Source organism: Silurus meridionalis, chromosome 28 (genome assembly GCF_014805685.1).
Source record: "Silurus meridionalis isolate SWU-2019-XX chromosome 28, ASM1480568v1, whole genome shotgun sequence".
Classification (NCBI taxonomy): domain Eukaryota; kingdom Metazoa; phylum Chordata; class Actinopteri; order Siluriformes; family Siluridae; genus Silurus; species Silurus meridionalis.
In genome coordinates this window covers 2,505,001-2,517,500 of record NC_060911.1, presented here as the reverse complement: position 1 = coordinate 2,517,500, position 12,500 = coordinate 2,505,001, and the positions used below count along the sequence as shown (strand labels likewise).

At 42.2% G+C, this 12,500-nt stretch overlaps 2 protein-coding genes across 8 annotated transcripts in view; one reads left to right on the top strand and one right to left on the bottom strand.

Moving 5' to 3' along the window:
- Positions 1-11,428, top strand: part of zcchc7 (zinc finger, CCHC domain containing 7) — a 50,246-nt gene extending 38,818 nt beyond the window's left edge. For all 6 annotated transcript variants that reach the window (XM_046842896.1, XM_046842893.1, XM_046842895.1 and 3 more), the window contains exons 9-12: positions 586-621; positions 9,717-9,812; positions 9,998-10,115; positions 10,200-11,428. In XM_046842896.1, coding sequence (XP_046698852.1) covers positions 586-621; positions 9,717-9,812; positions 9,998-10,115; positions 10,200-10,747 — 798 coding nt within the window. In that variant the 3' untranslated portion in view covers positions 10,748-11,428. The remainder of the gene's footprint in view (positions 1-585; positions 622-9,716; positions 9,813-9,997; positions 10,116-10,199) is intronic.
- Positions 1-12,500, bottom strand: part of kdm4c (lysine (K)-specific demethylase 4C) — a 26,346-nt gene that overhangs the window by 2,796 nt on the left and 11,050 nt on the right. The window contains exon 23 of one of the 2 annotated variants that reach the window (XM_046842887.1): positions 5,394-5,436. The exons of the other annotated variant lie outside the window; for it this stretch is intronic. The gene's annotated coding sequence lies outside the window, so the exon portion shown is untranslated. Of the gene's footprint in view, positions 1-5,393; positions 5,437-12,500 lie in introns of those variants that run through there. 2 annotated transcript variants of the gene reach the window in all.

Here is a 12,500-nt window from a genome sequence, read left to right as displayed (position 1 = left end):
CGTATTCAAACGAAAAATACTCTGATTTTCTGTTGAAAAAATAAAAAATAAATACAAATAAAAAACCCTACACTGTATGGAGTATTGAGGTACCGAGTAGGGGGCCATTTTAACGATAGTGATATCGAGATTGGATCGTACTGAACGATAACCGATTGATCAGACGATCAATTCCAATTCACATTAATACTAAATCCAACGAACACTGAGTTTTCAAAAAGCAGCACTGAATCATGAAAATGTGCTAAATGAAATAAATTCATTAATATATTAGTTATATTAATATATATTGTGAGAAATAAGGCATGCATTTGAACTGAAACTCCTTAAATAAAAATAGTTACACACACACACACACACACACACACACACACACACACACACACACACACGTGGCCTCTTGTCTTCTGTAACACGTGTGACAGTTAGTTATTAGAGCCTGCTGGTGTGTTATTCAGTCAATTTATTATATTAATATATTACAGTATTCTACACTAATACTGTATATATACTTTTTCACTTTTACTTTCTCTCTCTCTCTCTCTCTCTCTCTCTCATCCTTTCTTTCATCCTCCCTCCATACAGGCCTGCCCTGACATCTGGAGGCAGTACCACCTCACGGTAAGAAATCTCTCTCTCTGTCACACACACACACACACACACACACACACACACACACACACACACACACACACAGAGAGCAGACCCACAACCCTCTCCCACCCTCTTGCTGTTTATGATTTTAAAAAATTATTAAATCTATTGAAAATTGATTATTAAATTATTTAGAGGTGTCAAAATAATTTATAAATTAAAATAGAAAATTTGATTATATTGTATTATAAATCGAATTGAATTGAAATTGACAGTTATACTAATGTATTTTAATATAATATTCCAACTTCGCAGGATTTTGTAAAGAGAATATTATAATATAATTTAATTTAATAAAACATAATTTTCTCTTTTTAAAAAATCCTGTGAAGTTACAACCTCATAATAGTGTTAATTTAAATATATTAATTTACTAATTTATTTACTTGTTTGTTGAAATATGCTATTTTTTTCAAATTGTTTAAAAATATTTTTTTTGCAAATATGTTGTTGTGGGAATGTTTAGTCCTCACAAGTGCTGAAAACACAAAAGCGCACGCGTGCACACACACACACACACACACACACACACACACACACACACACACACACAAAATATATATAAATAAATTCATGGGGACCAGGCAAAGGTGCTCAAAGTGTCAAAACTATCTCAACAAGACTCTGTGTGTGTGTGTGTGTGTGTGTGTTTTATTGAGTAAAGTGGGTAATTGGCAAACTCAGAAAGCGTTTGCTCCCCAAAGATTCACAGGGCTGAGAAGGCATGTGACAGTCTCACGCATACACACACACACACACACACACACACACACACACACACACACACACACAGCCAAACGTCAAGGGGCAAGCTGGAACATCTGCACACACACACACACACACACACACACACACACAGAGTGTTGGAATATAGACCTCAGTGTAAGAGAAAAGAGCAGGTTGTTTGTCAATTAAAAGACGTGATAAAGCATGAAATGGGCTGCCAGGATCGCACAGCACTGAGCAGTCACTCGACCCAACACACACACACACACACACACACACACACACACACACACACACACACACACACACACAGTCTAATTAGGTAGCCTGTCTAATGAAAAGGCCATACGGTTAGCACTCGTGCACAGAGAGACAAAGCACCAGATTCACACAATCTGTTTATATTTTCATTTTTTTCAGTTAGAATTGATTTTATTAAATCTTTTTTAATGACATTTTTAATTGTACAGAATAGCAGGATAAGTAAAATGGATAGTGTGTCTTTTAAGGAAAACACCAGATGTAAAATAAACAAATAAATATGGATTTAAAAACATCAAATTTTATATATGTAGAATTTTATTTATTTATTTATTTATTTTATAAGAAAAAACTTCACCTCAATACTTAAAACTAATCATCATGCATTTACAGTAACTACTAACAGTAAACTAGGTGCATGTGAAAGGTGGATCCGAATTTTAAGTTTTCACTGTAAACATTTTTCTTTTTACTTTTTTCGCATTAAAACGACGAATTCACATGCAATTTTATTTACTATTCGTTGAATATGTGAGGCAAAGGAGGTTTTTTGCTAAAGTACACTTTCAGATATATTGGTCATTTTTTATGAGCTGCAAAGCACTTTTTTATGATTTTCTTTTATCAAGAAAATTATATATATATATTTTTATAATTTCCATATTTTTATTATTAAACTAAAATCCCCCCCCCCCCCGATCAATTTCAGAAGTTCTGAACTTTTTGTATTTTCATTAAAAAGAAAATCTAATTCTTTGACCTTCATGTATCTAATTTTTGAGTCATTACACTTTGAGTGCGTGTGTGTGTGTGTGTGTGTGTGTGTGTGTGTGTGTGTGTGTGTGTGTGTGTGTGTGTGTGTGTGTGTGTGTGTGTGTTTCTCTTTATGATTCCGCTTGCCTCTCAGCTGTAATGATATATAATGGGCTCAGAGTCACTTTGTAATAGAGTGTAATAGTGGATGATGGTTTCATATGGACCTGTTCGGTTCTGCTGGGCTGCACCCATCTGCTGGGATCCTCTGGGTCCTGCCCTGCAAGAGTGTGTGTGTGTGTGTGTGTGTGTGTGTGTGTGTGTGCTCGTATGTATAAATGCAGTTAAATGGACCAACCCTCAACATACGGTGTTTAAGGCCTTTAAACTATCTGAGACTCGAGGGCTCAGAGTTAAATACAGTGCAGGTACGTGTGTGTGTGTGTGTGTGTGTGTGTGTGTGAGTGAGACTGAGTGTGTGTGTGTGTGTGTGACACATTGGGGAGCTGTGGCCTGTCGCCCTGCGCTCGGCCCACTCAGGTGTGAAAAGGCATTCTGTCAGAGCAGTCCTTGCTACTGGGTCTATTTATCGTGTGTGTGTGTGTGTGTGTGTGTGTGGTCTGCACCTGTGTTCGCTAACAAACAACCTCAAAACTCGACTGGCTCCGCCACAAAGCCCAGGAGAGAGAAAAAAAGAGAAAGCTGGTTGTTTAAATATGAGATCTGATATCACAGTGTGTTTTTTCCCCCCATGATTAATGATCACTTTAACATTTAAAACAGTATTTGTACATCTTATTGCAATATTTAAATAAAAAAAAGACAGCTGCAAATGCAGATAATTCAATTTAGCATTTTAGGAAAAATCCATTATTTTGATAGAAACCTTGAGACCTTTTTTTACCTTAGCAAAAAAGTATTTATTATTTTTAACATCAACATGCTTGAACTTCTCTATATTATTTTAAAGAAGGAAATTCAAAGATCAGTATTTTAAAAGATTATTTGGGGGAAAGAAACGATCACGCTTGGAAATATATTGTATATTATTCGTAGTTGGTTATAATAATAATCAGTATAATAATAATAATAAATAATTTCGAAACCCCATTTTAACATGACAAACTATGTGATTTATTGTGACCGTAAGACTTCACCCAACAAAACATGTCAACCAAAACAAAAACAATGAATTAAAAAAGAAAAAAACAAGTTACAAGTAACTTAATTGTAAAAAATATATATATATATATATATATATATATATATATATATATATATATATAAATATATTTAATATAATATATGATATATATAACAAATATATTATATATTATAATTTAACTAAATATATTTAAACATGGCATATTTATATATTAATTAATAATTAATTCTGAGGAAAAACTATGATTTAATGTGATCTGATTATTTTTTTTATTATTCTTTATATATATATATATATATATATATATATATATATATATATATATATATATATATATATATATATATATATATAAAATACAGCAGTGTTAATAATTAGCTACTATTATAAGTAGGGTTTAAACCAATCTGAAACCTAAAACTCACTGCTGATTGTTCATGGTGTTGGAATCCAACTTTAGTGTTAAAAGGTTTGGAAGAAGATGGGAAAACTGCATGTTTCTTGGTGAATTATGCTGAGGACAGGGTGAGGAGACCAGCTGAGGACAGAAAGGACACAGCACTAAACTCACAGCGCCATCTGTTGCCTCGAAAGAGGAATTACAGCATTGCTTGCTTCGTATCTTGTGTGTTGAATCAGTGGAGAAATGTGTGTGTGTGTGTGTGTGTGTGTGTGTGTGTGTGTGTGTGTGTGTGTGTGTGTGTGTGTGTGTGTGTGTGTGTGTGTGTGTGTGTGAAAATATGTACACACATATTTCTGGTCATGTAACAGTGGGGGTTCCTCAAAGTGTGGTACCTCATACAGTGTGATCATTACAAAAATGTAATTTAGTTTCAAATGTATTTTTAAATATATGATTATTTATAATATAAATAATGAATTCTACTACAGATGAAGTTTTGATGCTGCAAACCCTCCTGTATTGATGCATGAGAATTGGATATTTAGTTTTTAAGAATATTGATAGACATATTGAAATGTCTTCACAAGGATGTGATGGGGGACATCAGGCTGGTCCTCACGAGGAAAGACAGAGGTGTTGAGTAGCAATAATTATTTGCACAAGTTAATAAGTTGTAGGTGGAAGGTTCTGACAAGGATGGTAAGACGTGTGTGTGTGTGTGTGTGTGTGTGTGTGTGTGTGTGTGTGTGTGTGTATTGATTGTTGGCCCAGGGCGAGCATCTCAGCAGGATGTCTTGTCAGAAGTCTGAGAACCTCTCATAGATAAAGCTGTTTAGTCTATTTGCTCTCTTCCTCTTTCTCCCACTCTCTCTCTCGCTCGCTCTCATTTTTCACTCCTACTCTTTCCTTCTTGCTCTCTCCCTCTCTTACTTTCTCTTTCACTTTTCTCGTGTAATCTGATTGGTTGATTAAGTCAAGTGCAGCTACATTTCTTTCAGCTCACGTTATCGTTTCTATAGTAACACCTCGCCCCGATTCGTATCGCATCGCGTGAAAGCGCTCATGGTGCTGAGCAGTCGCAGTTTTATTAGATACATGAATGTGAAACCCTGGTGCCTGAACCACAGTGTGAGAGCGCCCCCTGCAGGAAGTGATGTCAGCATTTTTCGAAATGCCCAATTCACATTCCACATCACTGCCGAATTAATCCTTTGACAATCACCCATGCGTGGCCACCATTAAGAGTGTGTGTGTGTTTGTGTGTGTGTGTTGGGGGGGGGATTGTGTGGCACGTGGCATTCGGTGTGTTTACATGCAAATGATGTTTGTAATTAAGTGTAGCTCGCTAATTGTAGCAGACTGGAATTCTGAACACTTCCTCATCAGACTGTCTAATACCTGCACATCGACTCTGTTACATACACACTCGTTCATCTCTCTCTCTCTCTCTCTCTCTCTCTCTCTCTCTCTCTCTCTTTTCTCATCCACTCCTCCTTATTCTCTCTCTCCCTTTCTACCCACTGTGTGTTGTCGGGTTGGATGGAATTCCTCAAATTGGCAACTTTCGAAACACACACACACACACACACACACACACACACACACACACACACACACACCGTCTTTCTGTAACGTATGCAAAAATCTCCTGTGACCTGCCTCTAATCCTCCAAACACACAATGTTTATTCTGTGTGTGTACACGTTTCTCTCCAAGTGTGTGTGTGTGTGTGTGTGTGTGTGTGTGTGTGTGTGTGTGTGTGTGTGTCTTTGTGTGTACATGTCGCTTTCCAAGTGTGTGTGTATACACGTTTCTCTCCGTGTGTGTATACACGTTTCTCTGTGTGTGTGTGTGTTTGTGTACATGTCTCTTTCCAAGTGTGTGTGTCTGTACACGTTTCTCTCCACGTGTGTGTATCTGTGTCTATATATATGTGTGTGTGTGTGTGTGTGTGTGTGTGTGTGTGTGTGTCTTTGTGTGTACATGTCGCTTCAAGTGTGTGTGTATACACGCTTTCTCCGTGTGTATACACGCTTTCTCTGTGTGTGTGTTGTGTGTACATGTCTCTTTCCAAGTGTGTGTGTCTGTACACGCTTTCCACGTGTGTGTATCTGTGTCTATATGTGTGTGTGTGTGTGTGTGTGTGTGTGTGTGTGTGTGTGTGTACGTACATATTTCACCAAATTCTTTTTTGGCCGATGAAATTCCGATCATAACGGTGACTGGTGTAGAGGATTGTACAGCGCTCACGTAGTGTGACGTGGTTGCTAGGTGGCAGGAAAACATCGACACGTGGCGTCTAAGCTAGCTAGGAATCCAGCTAGCTAATAGATTGTAAAAACCTAGACATGGTGAAAACATTTCTGTAAGCTGTGTGTGTGTGTGTGCGTGTGTGTGCGCGTGTGTGTGTTGAGGCTCTGTTCCATTGAAATGGCACTTCTCCCTGAGTGCTTGTTAACGCAGGTGAAAGGACGTGAAAAGATTCTCCATCCCTTCAAGTGTCGCGACGTATTAATTTCAGCGTATCACACACGTTTATGAGTCTCATCACTGCATACAAATGGGCTTTGTGTGTGTGTGTGTGTGTGTGTGTGTGTGTGTGTGTGTGTGTGTGTGTCCTGTGAACCGCTGACTTTCGGCCGCCAAGCACAAGCGTATCAGAGACCACCCTCTGGCCCGCTAATCCGTTTAGATCAGACCGATAGGGGCACACAAAAGAGAGGTAATTAATAGGGCTACAGAGCTTTATGCACAGAGCACCGGACGCTCTTAGTGTGTGAGTATGTGTGTGTGTGTGTGTGTGTGTGTGTGTGTGCAGGCGGGGGGCTTTTTGTTCCCTCGCTCTCTTTCTCCACCTTTGAGGCCAAGCGCAGTAACGGGAGCTCAAGGTCAAGAGAAGGGGGAGGAGTGTGTGTGTGTGTGTGTGTGTGCCTGTCCCACAGGCCAATTTGCATGAGAGATGAGGGAGCAAGCCAAGATGTCTTATAGCAACCGAAAACCGAAGTATAGCAAGAAAAAGAAAGAAAACCGGAGCAACATGCTCACGTTAGCTTTTTTTCACGTGTCTCAGCCCTATGGATGGACATTTGTGGGAAAAAAAAAAACAAAGACATGTTTAAAATCTAGGGTTAGGGTTAAAATCTATATTTCTCTTACTCTCCTCCGAGAAAAAAGAGGAGAGAGAGAAAAAAAGGGAGGAGAGAGAGGGATGAGGGAGAAAATAGTAAAGGTGAAGTTAGTGAGAGCAGAGAGGGAGAATGAAGGGAGGAGAAAGAAGGATATGGTGGAGGTCCTTATCCTTTTCTCTATCCTGTCTTTCTTCTCCCATCCTCCTCCTCTCACCGTCTACCTTTGTGAAGGTGAGGGTGGGGTGAGGGTGTGGGTGGACTGGTGTGGATGTGGTACGGGTGAAAGTGAGGTAAGGGTGAGGGTGGTTGGGTAAAGGTGAGGTAAGGGTGGACGGGTGAAGGTAAGGTGAGGGTGGATAGGTGAGGTGAGGGTAGAGGGGTGAAGGTGAGGGTGGACGGGTGAAGGTAAGGTGAGGGTGGACGGGTGAAGATAAGGTGAGGTGGATGGGTGGGGTGAGGGTGGACGGATGAAGGTGAGGTAAGGCGACGGTGGACGGGTGAAGGTGAGGGTGGACAGGTGAAGGTAACGTGAAGGTGGATGGGTGTGGGTGGTTGAGGTGAGGTTGAGGTGAGGGTGGATGGGTGAGGGTGGACGGGTGAGGTAAGGCGACGGTGGACGGGTGAAGGTGAGGGTGGACGGTGAAGGTGAGGGTGGACAGGTGAAGGTAACGTGAGGGTGGACGGGTGAGGTGAGGTGGATGGGTGGGGTGAGGGTGGACGGGTGAGGTGAGGGTGGACGGGTGAGGTAAGGATGAGGGTGGACAAGTGAAGGTAAGGGAGGACGGGTGAAGGTGAGGGTGGACGGGTGAAGGTGAGGGTGGACAGGTGAAGGTAACGGAGGGTGGATGGGTGTGGGTGGTTGAGGTGAGGTGAGGGTGGGTGGTTGAGGTGAGAGTGAGGTGGACGGGTGAGGTGAGGGTGGATGGGTGAAGGTGAGGTAAGGGTGAGGTGGACGGGTGAAGGTGAGGTGGACAGGTGAAGGTAACGTGAGGGTGGATGGGTGTGGGTGGGTGAGGTGAGGGTGGACGGGTGAAGGTGAGGGTGGATGGGTAAGGGTGAGAAGAGGGTGGATGAGTGAGGGTGAGGTTAGGGTGAGGTGGATGGGTAAATGTGAGGGTGGACGGGTGAGGTGAGGTTAGGGTGAGGTGCATGAGTGAGGGTGAGGTGAGGGTGGATGGGTGAGGGTGAACGGGTGAGGGTGAGAAGAGGTGGATGAGTGAGGTGAGGTTAGGGTGAGGTGGATGGGTAAATGTGAGGGTGGACAGGTGAGGGTGAGAAGAGGGTGAGGTAAGGGTGAGGGTGGATGGGTGAGGGTGGACGTGTTTGCTTAGAGCAGCTCTGTGATCTGTCTGGTGTTTGTGATGCTCATAGAGGCGACGGAGACGAGCTGAGGTGAGACGATAACCAGCAGCATCAGGATTCGTCCCTTCACCTTGTAGAAAGAAAGAATAGAAGAAAAGAAAGAACGAGAGCGAGAAAATGCAGGGACGAGACAGAGAACGTTTAAAAAAGAAAAAGATGGAATCGCACGTGCATTCGCTTTTTAACCATCACACACACACACACACACACACACACACACACACACACGCACAGCAGACACACGGCAGTCGGCTTACTCTCTTTATCGGAGCGTATTTACGGAGGGCGATGGAGCGTGAAACGCCTTTGGGCTTCCTGGGACCAGATGGGGACACACACACACACACACACACACACACTCACACACACACACACACACACACACACACACACACACACACACACACACACGGAGCAACTTTCTCTGAAGGAAGGCGGTGTTATCAGGAGCATATTACCGAGCTTCATTGATAGGCTCCATAATCACTCGCTCCAATCTGCTTAATGGAAAAGAAGAAATGGAATGGGTACGAGAGGGAGGGAGAGGGGAGAGAGAGGAGGGAGAGGGGAGAGAGATGGAGGAGGGGGAGAGAGATGGAGGAGGGGGAGAGAGGAGAGGTTATAAGCAATCTGTGTTATTCACAGTGGCGAAGGTCTGGGAAGTGAATAAACGAAGGTGTGTGTGTTTGTGTAATAGAATGAAGGCAGGATGAAAATACGACCGCAACCACACACACACACACACACACACACGACCACACACACATGCACACGCACACGTGCACACAAAGATGCTCACATAAAACATACTTGTTTGCTCCACTAGAGGCAGCGTATGCGTGTGCTCTCTTCACTCTTTTTTTTTTCTCGTACTCTTCTCTCTTTCGTTCTTTCCCTCCCATCCTCTTTATTCTACTTTGTCTCTCTCCCACTCTCTTCTTATTCTTCCGTCTCTCTCCTCTCTCCTCCATTTTTTGCCTCACTCTTTTTTTTCTATCTTTCTCTATTTCCTCTCCTCCTTATTCTAACTTGTCTCTGTCCTCTCTCCTTCATATTTTCTCACTCTTCTCTCTTCTTTATCCTTTTCTGTCTCCTCCTTTTCTCTATCTTTCTCTCTTTTCCTTATCCCCTTTCCTTATTCTAACTTCTCTCTTCACTCTTTCCTCTCTCCTTCTCTCTTCCTTTGATCTCTCTCCCCTCCCTTTTCTCTCTCCTCTCTGTCATTATTTAAATATTTAAATACACACTTTTATTTCTCCTCCAGACGACAGAGGGTCCTCCGGTCCAATCCCTCCATCCTGAGGCTCACAGATCTACTGCGTACTGCTACAACTGCTCTCGGATGGGACACTTCGGCCACGTGAGGCTCACACACACACACACACACACACACACACACACACACACACGTTTTATGTATATATAAATCAGTTAAATTATGGAAGTAAGAACATTATAAATGAAACAGACTTTTATATTTATAGTGTGTGTGTGTGCGTGTGTGCGTGTGTGCGTGTGTGTGTGTGTGTGTGTGTGTGTGTGTAGGAGTGCACAGAGAGGAGGATGTTTAACGGAACCTATCCTACGCTGCCTTTCTCCTCCTCGTACGACACACATTACGACATCAAGCGTCGAGAACATCGAGCTCACCTCCGGGCCAAAGGTCGGCGACGTGACGTGTGATTGACGGCTAAAATACAATACAAAGTCACGTGTGTGTGTAATTGTGTGTGTCTGTGCGTTGCAGAGCTACAAGAAGCCGGACTCCTCGATCGGGCCGAAGCCGCTCCGACTCCGCAGCCTCCCAGGAAGAAATGGAAAAACACTCATTTCCCCTCAGCGCCGCTCCCTCGCACGCCCCACACACACACCCCGAAGAGACGCATCGCCCACACGCCGAAACACCCCCCTCAGACCACGCCCAAACACAACACACACCTGCACTGGCGGCAGGACACGCCCGGTCCGAACAGAAAGAAGAACACCAACACCACCCCCATGTCGAACTGCCCTTACAGCGCCACCGCGGCCCGTTTCGATGGCAAGAAAAAGAAAAAAAACAAGAACCCGAACGCTACCAACGAGGAACAGGACTTCCCCCGAGGCTTCCAGAAAAGTCCCAGAAACAACGGAGCGCTCATTCACACGCCAGGCAGAGGCCGGAAAAACCCCGGGGGGCTGTTCGGCTCGGAAAAGAGCAAGAAGAAGAAACGCACTGAGAAGAAAAGGGCGAGAAAAGCAGCAAGAGACCCCGAAAACCTGTTTCTGATCAAACAAAGGAAGCGAAGTACATAGTGTGTGTGTGTGTGTGTGTGTGTGTGTGTGTGTGTGTGTGTGGAATGGAAGGAAAGTTTGTGAAGGAACGGTGTAACTAGTAACAAGTAACAATTTGTCTCCCTCTAGTGGACATCATTAGTATTACACCCCGAGAATTTAGTGTGACCTCAAAGTTTACAGGGTTTTTGTCCGATCACTCGCGGTGTCCGATGTTTTTTTCCGAACCTGTTCGAAGGCGCACACTACAGTAAACAAGAAATTTTATTTTCCTTTTAACTGTCCGTCTACAGCAAAGGATTTCAGTAATGTTCCTGGTTTGTTCTGGTTTCGACAACGATCATATCTGCTGCTGTGAACGCTGCTGCCAAACACAATGACCATTTTAATACTCGTCTTCGATGGATCTTTGGGGGGGTATAAAAGATTTTTCTTTGTAGATTGTGTAACTGGCTCTGGTTCTGCGGCAGCACCGAATAAAAGTGTGAGTGGTCTTTTTTTGTTCTATACCTTTTTTTTTTTTTTTTTGACTAAAGTTTGTTTGATTTGTCTAATTTGTATTCTTCGTCTGTCGGAGCATCAGCAGCCAATCACAGGCTACGAGCTCATGTATGTGGAAGAGGGCGGACAGCTCAAGTGTGTCACTGCTTCCTGGGACGTGGTCAAGTTTTACAAAATGAGATGAATAAAGATCAAGATATATTTTTTTTTTCCAGCTTCTCACTTACCCAAAGAGTCTTCACGAATCCTCATCAGCCTCTGTTTTCACCCGACTGCTTCCAAAAAACTCCTTAAAAACAGGATTCCTTCAGTGTTTCGCTTCTTTCTCCTTTATTTTCTCCAAAAAGCTCCAGATGTTCCTACGTGCTTAAAAATGTGACCATCAATCAGGTTCCAACAATTCAAGATCCTGAAGCTTGTGGCCAGAAAAGTGTAGAAAATCTAATCTACAGTGTGGATGAAGACCGCAAGTCTAATCTACAGTGTGGAGAAGACAGATGTTTACAGATGTTAAAAATAGCTAGGTTATTATTTTTTTCTCCACAGTCGAGACACGTGAGCTATTCTTCTGAAATAATCTGTCGCTTTCTCTGCGCTACGTGTGAATTCTTTAAAGAAATGACGTCGTGCTCTGATGTTATCTTCATTACTGAGATTTCTTTCTTTGCTCCTTTGTTTATTTTTGATCAGCGCTCTGCCGATAAGGCCGCCAGTGTTGATGGTTTTTTTTTCTCTCCTGAAAATGCTAATCGCAGGTGCCATCAGCTAAACATCAAACAAACACAAGTGCCTGATTGAGGTGGGAAAAAAAAGAGAGAGAGAACGGCTGGCAGATAAACGAGTGAAATTGCTCTGTTCTTTTCTCCCACGCTGTCGGGATAAAGAGAAGAGAATGTCGCCTGAGATCAACTTTAAGGTTTTGTGATAAATAACAGAGATATAAAACCTGCGTGTGTGTGTGTGTATATAATTTTTATATTTTTTTGCAATCTCTGAGTACATCTGATTGCACAGGGTTGCCAGTTACTTCCCAAAAAGTGTTATTTTAGGAAGTAAAGGTAACATGGAATAAGGAAGAGTTCAAATAAAAATGTACAGAATCGTGTGATTTATTATTGTTTGGAATGACTTTCACAGACTGCTCATTTTCACTGTGGGGTGCCAATACTTTTGAAGTTTAGCGTCTGTGTTTAATATATAATAATATTAGAATAATATATAATACTGATATCATAGATAGAAATAGATAGATAGACAGACAGATAGAGATAGA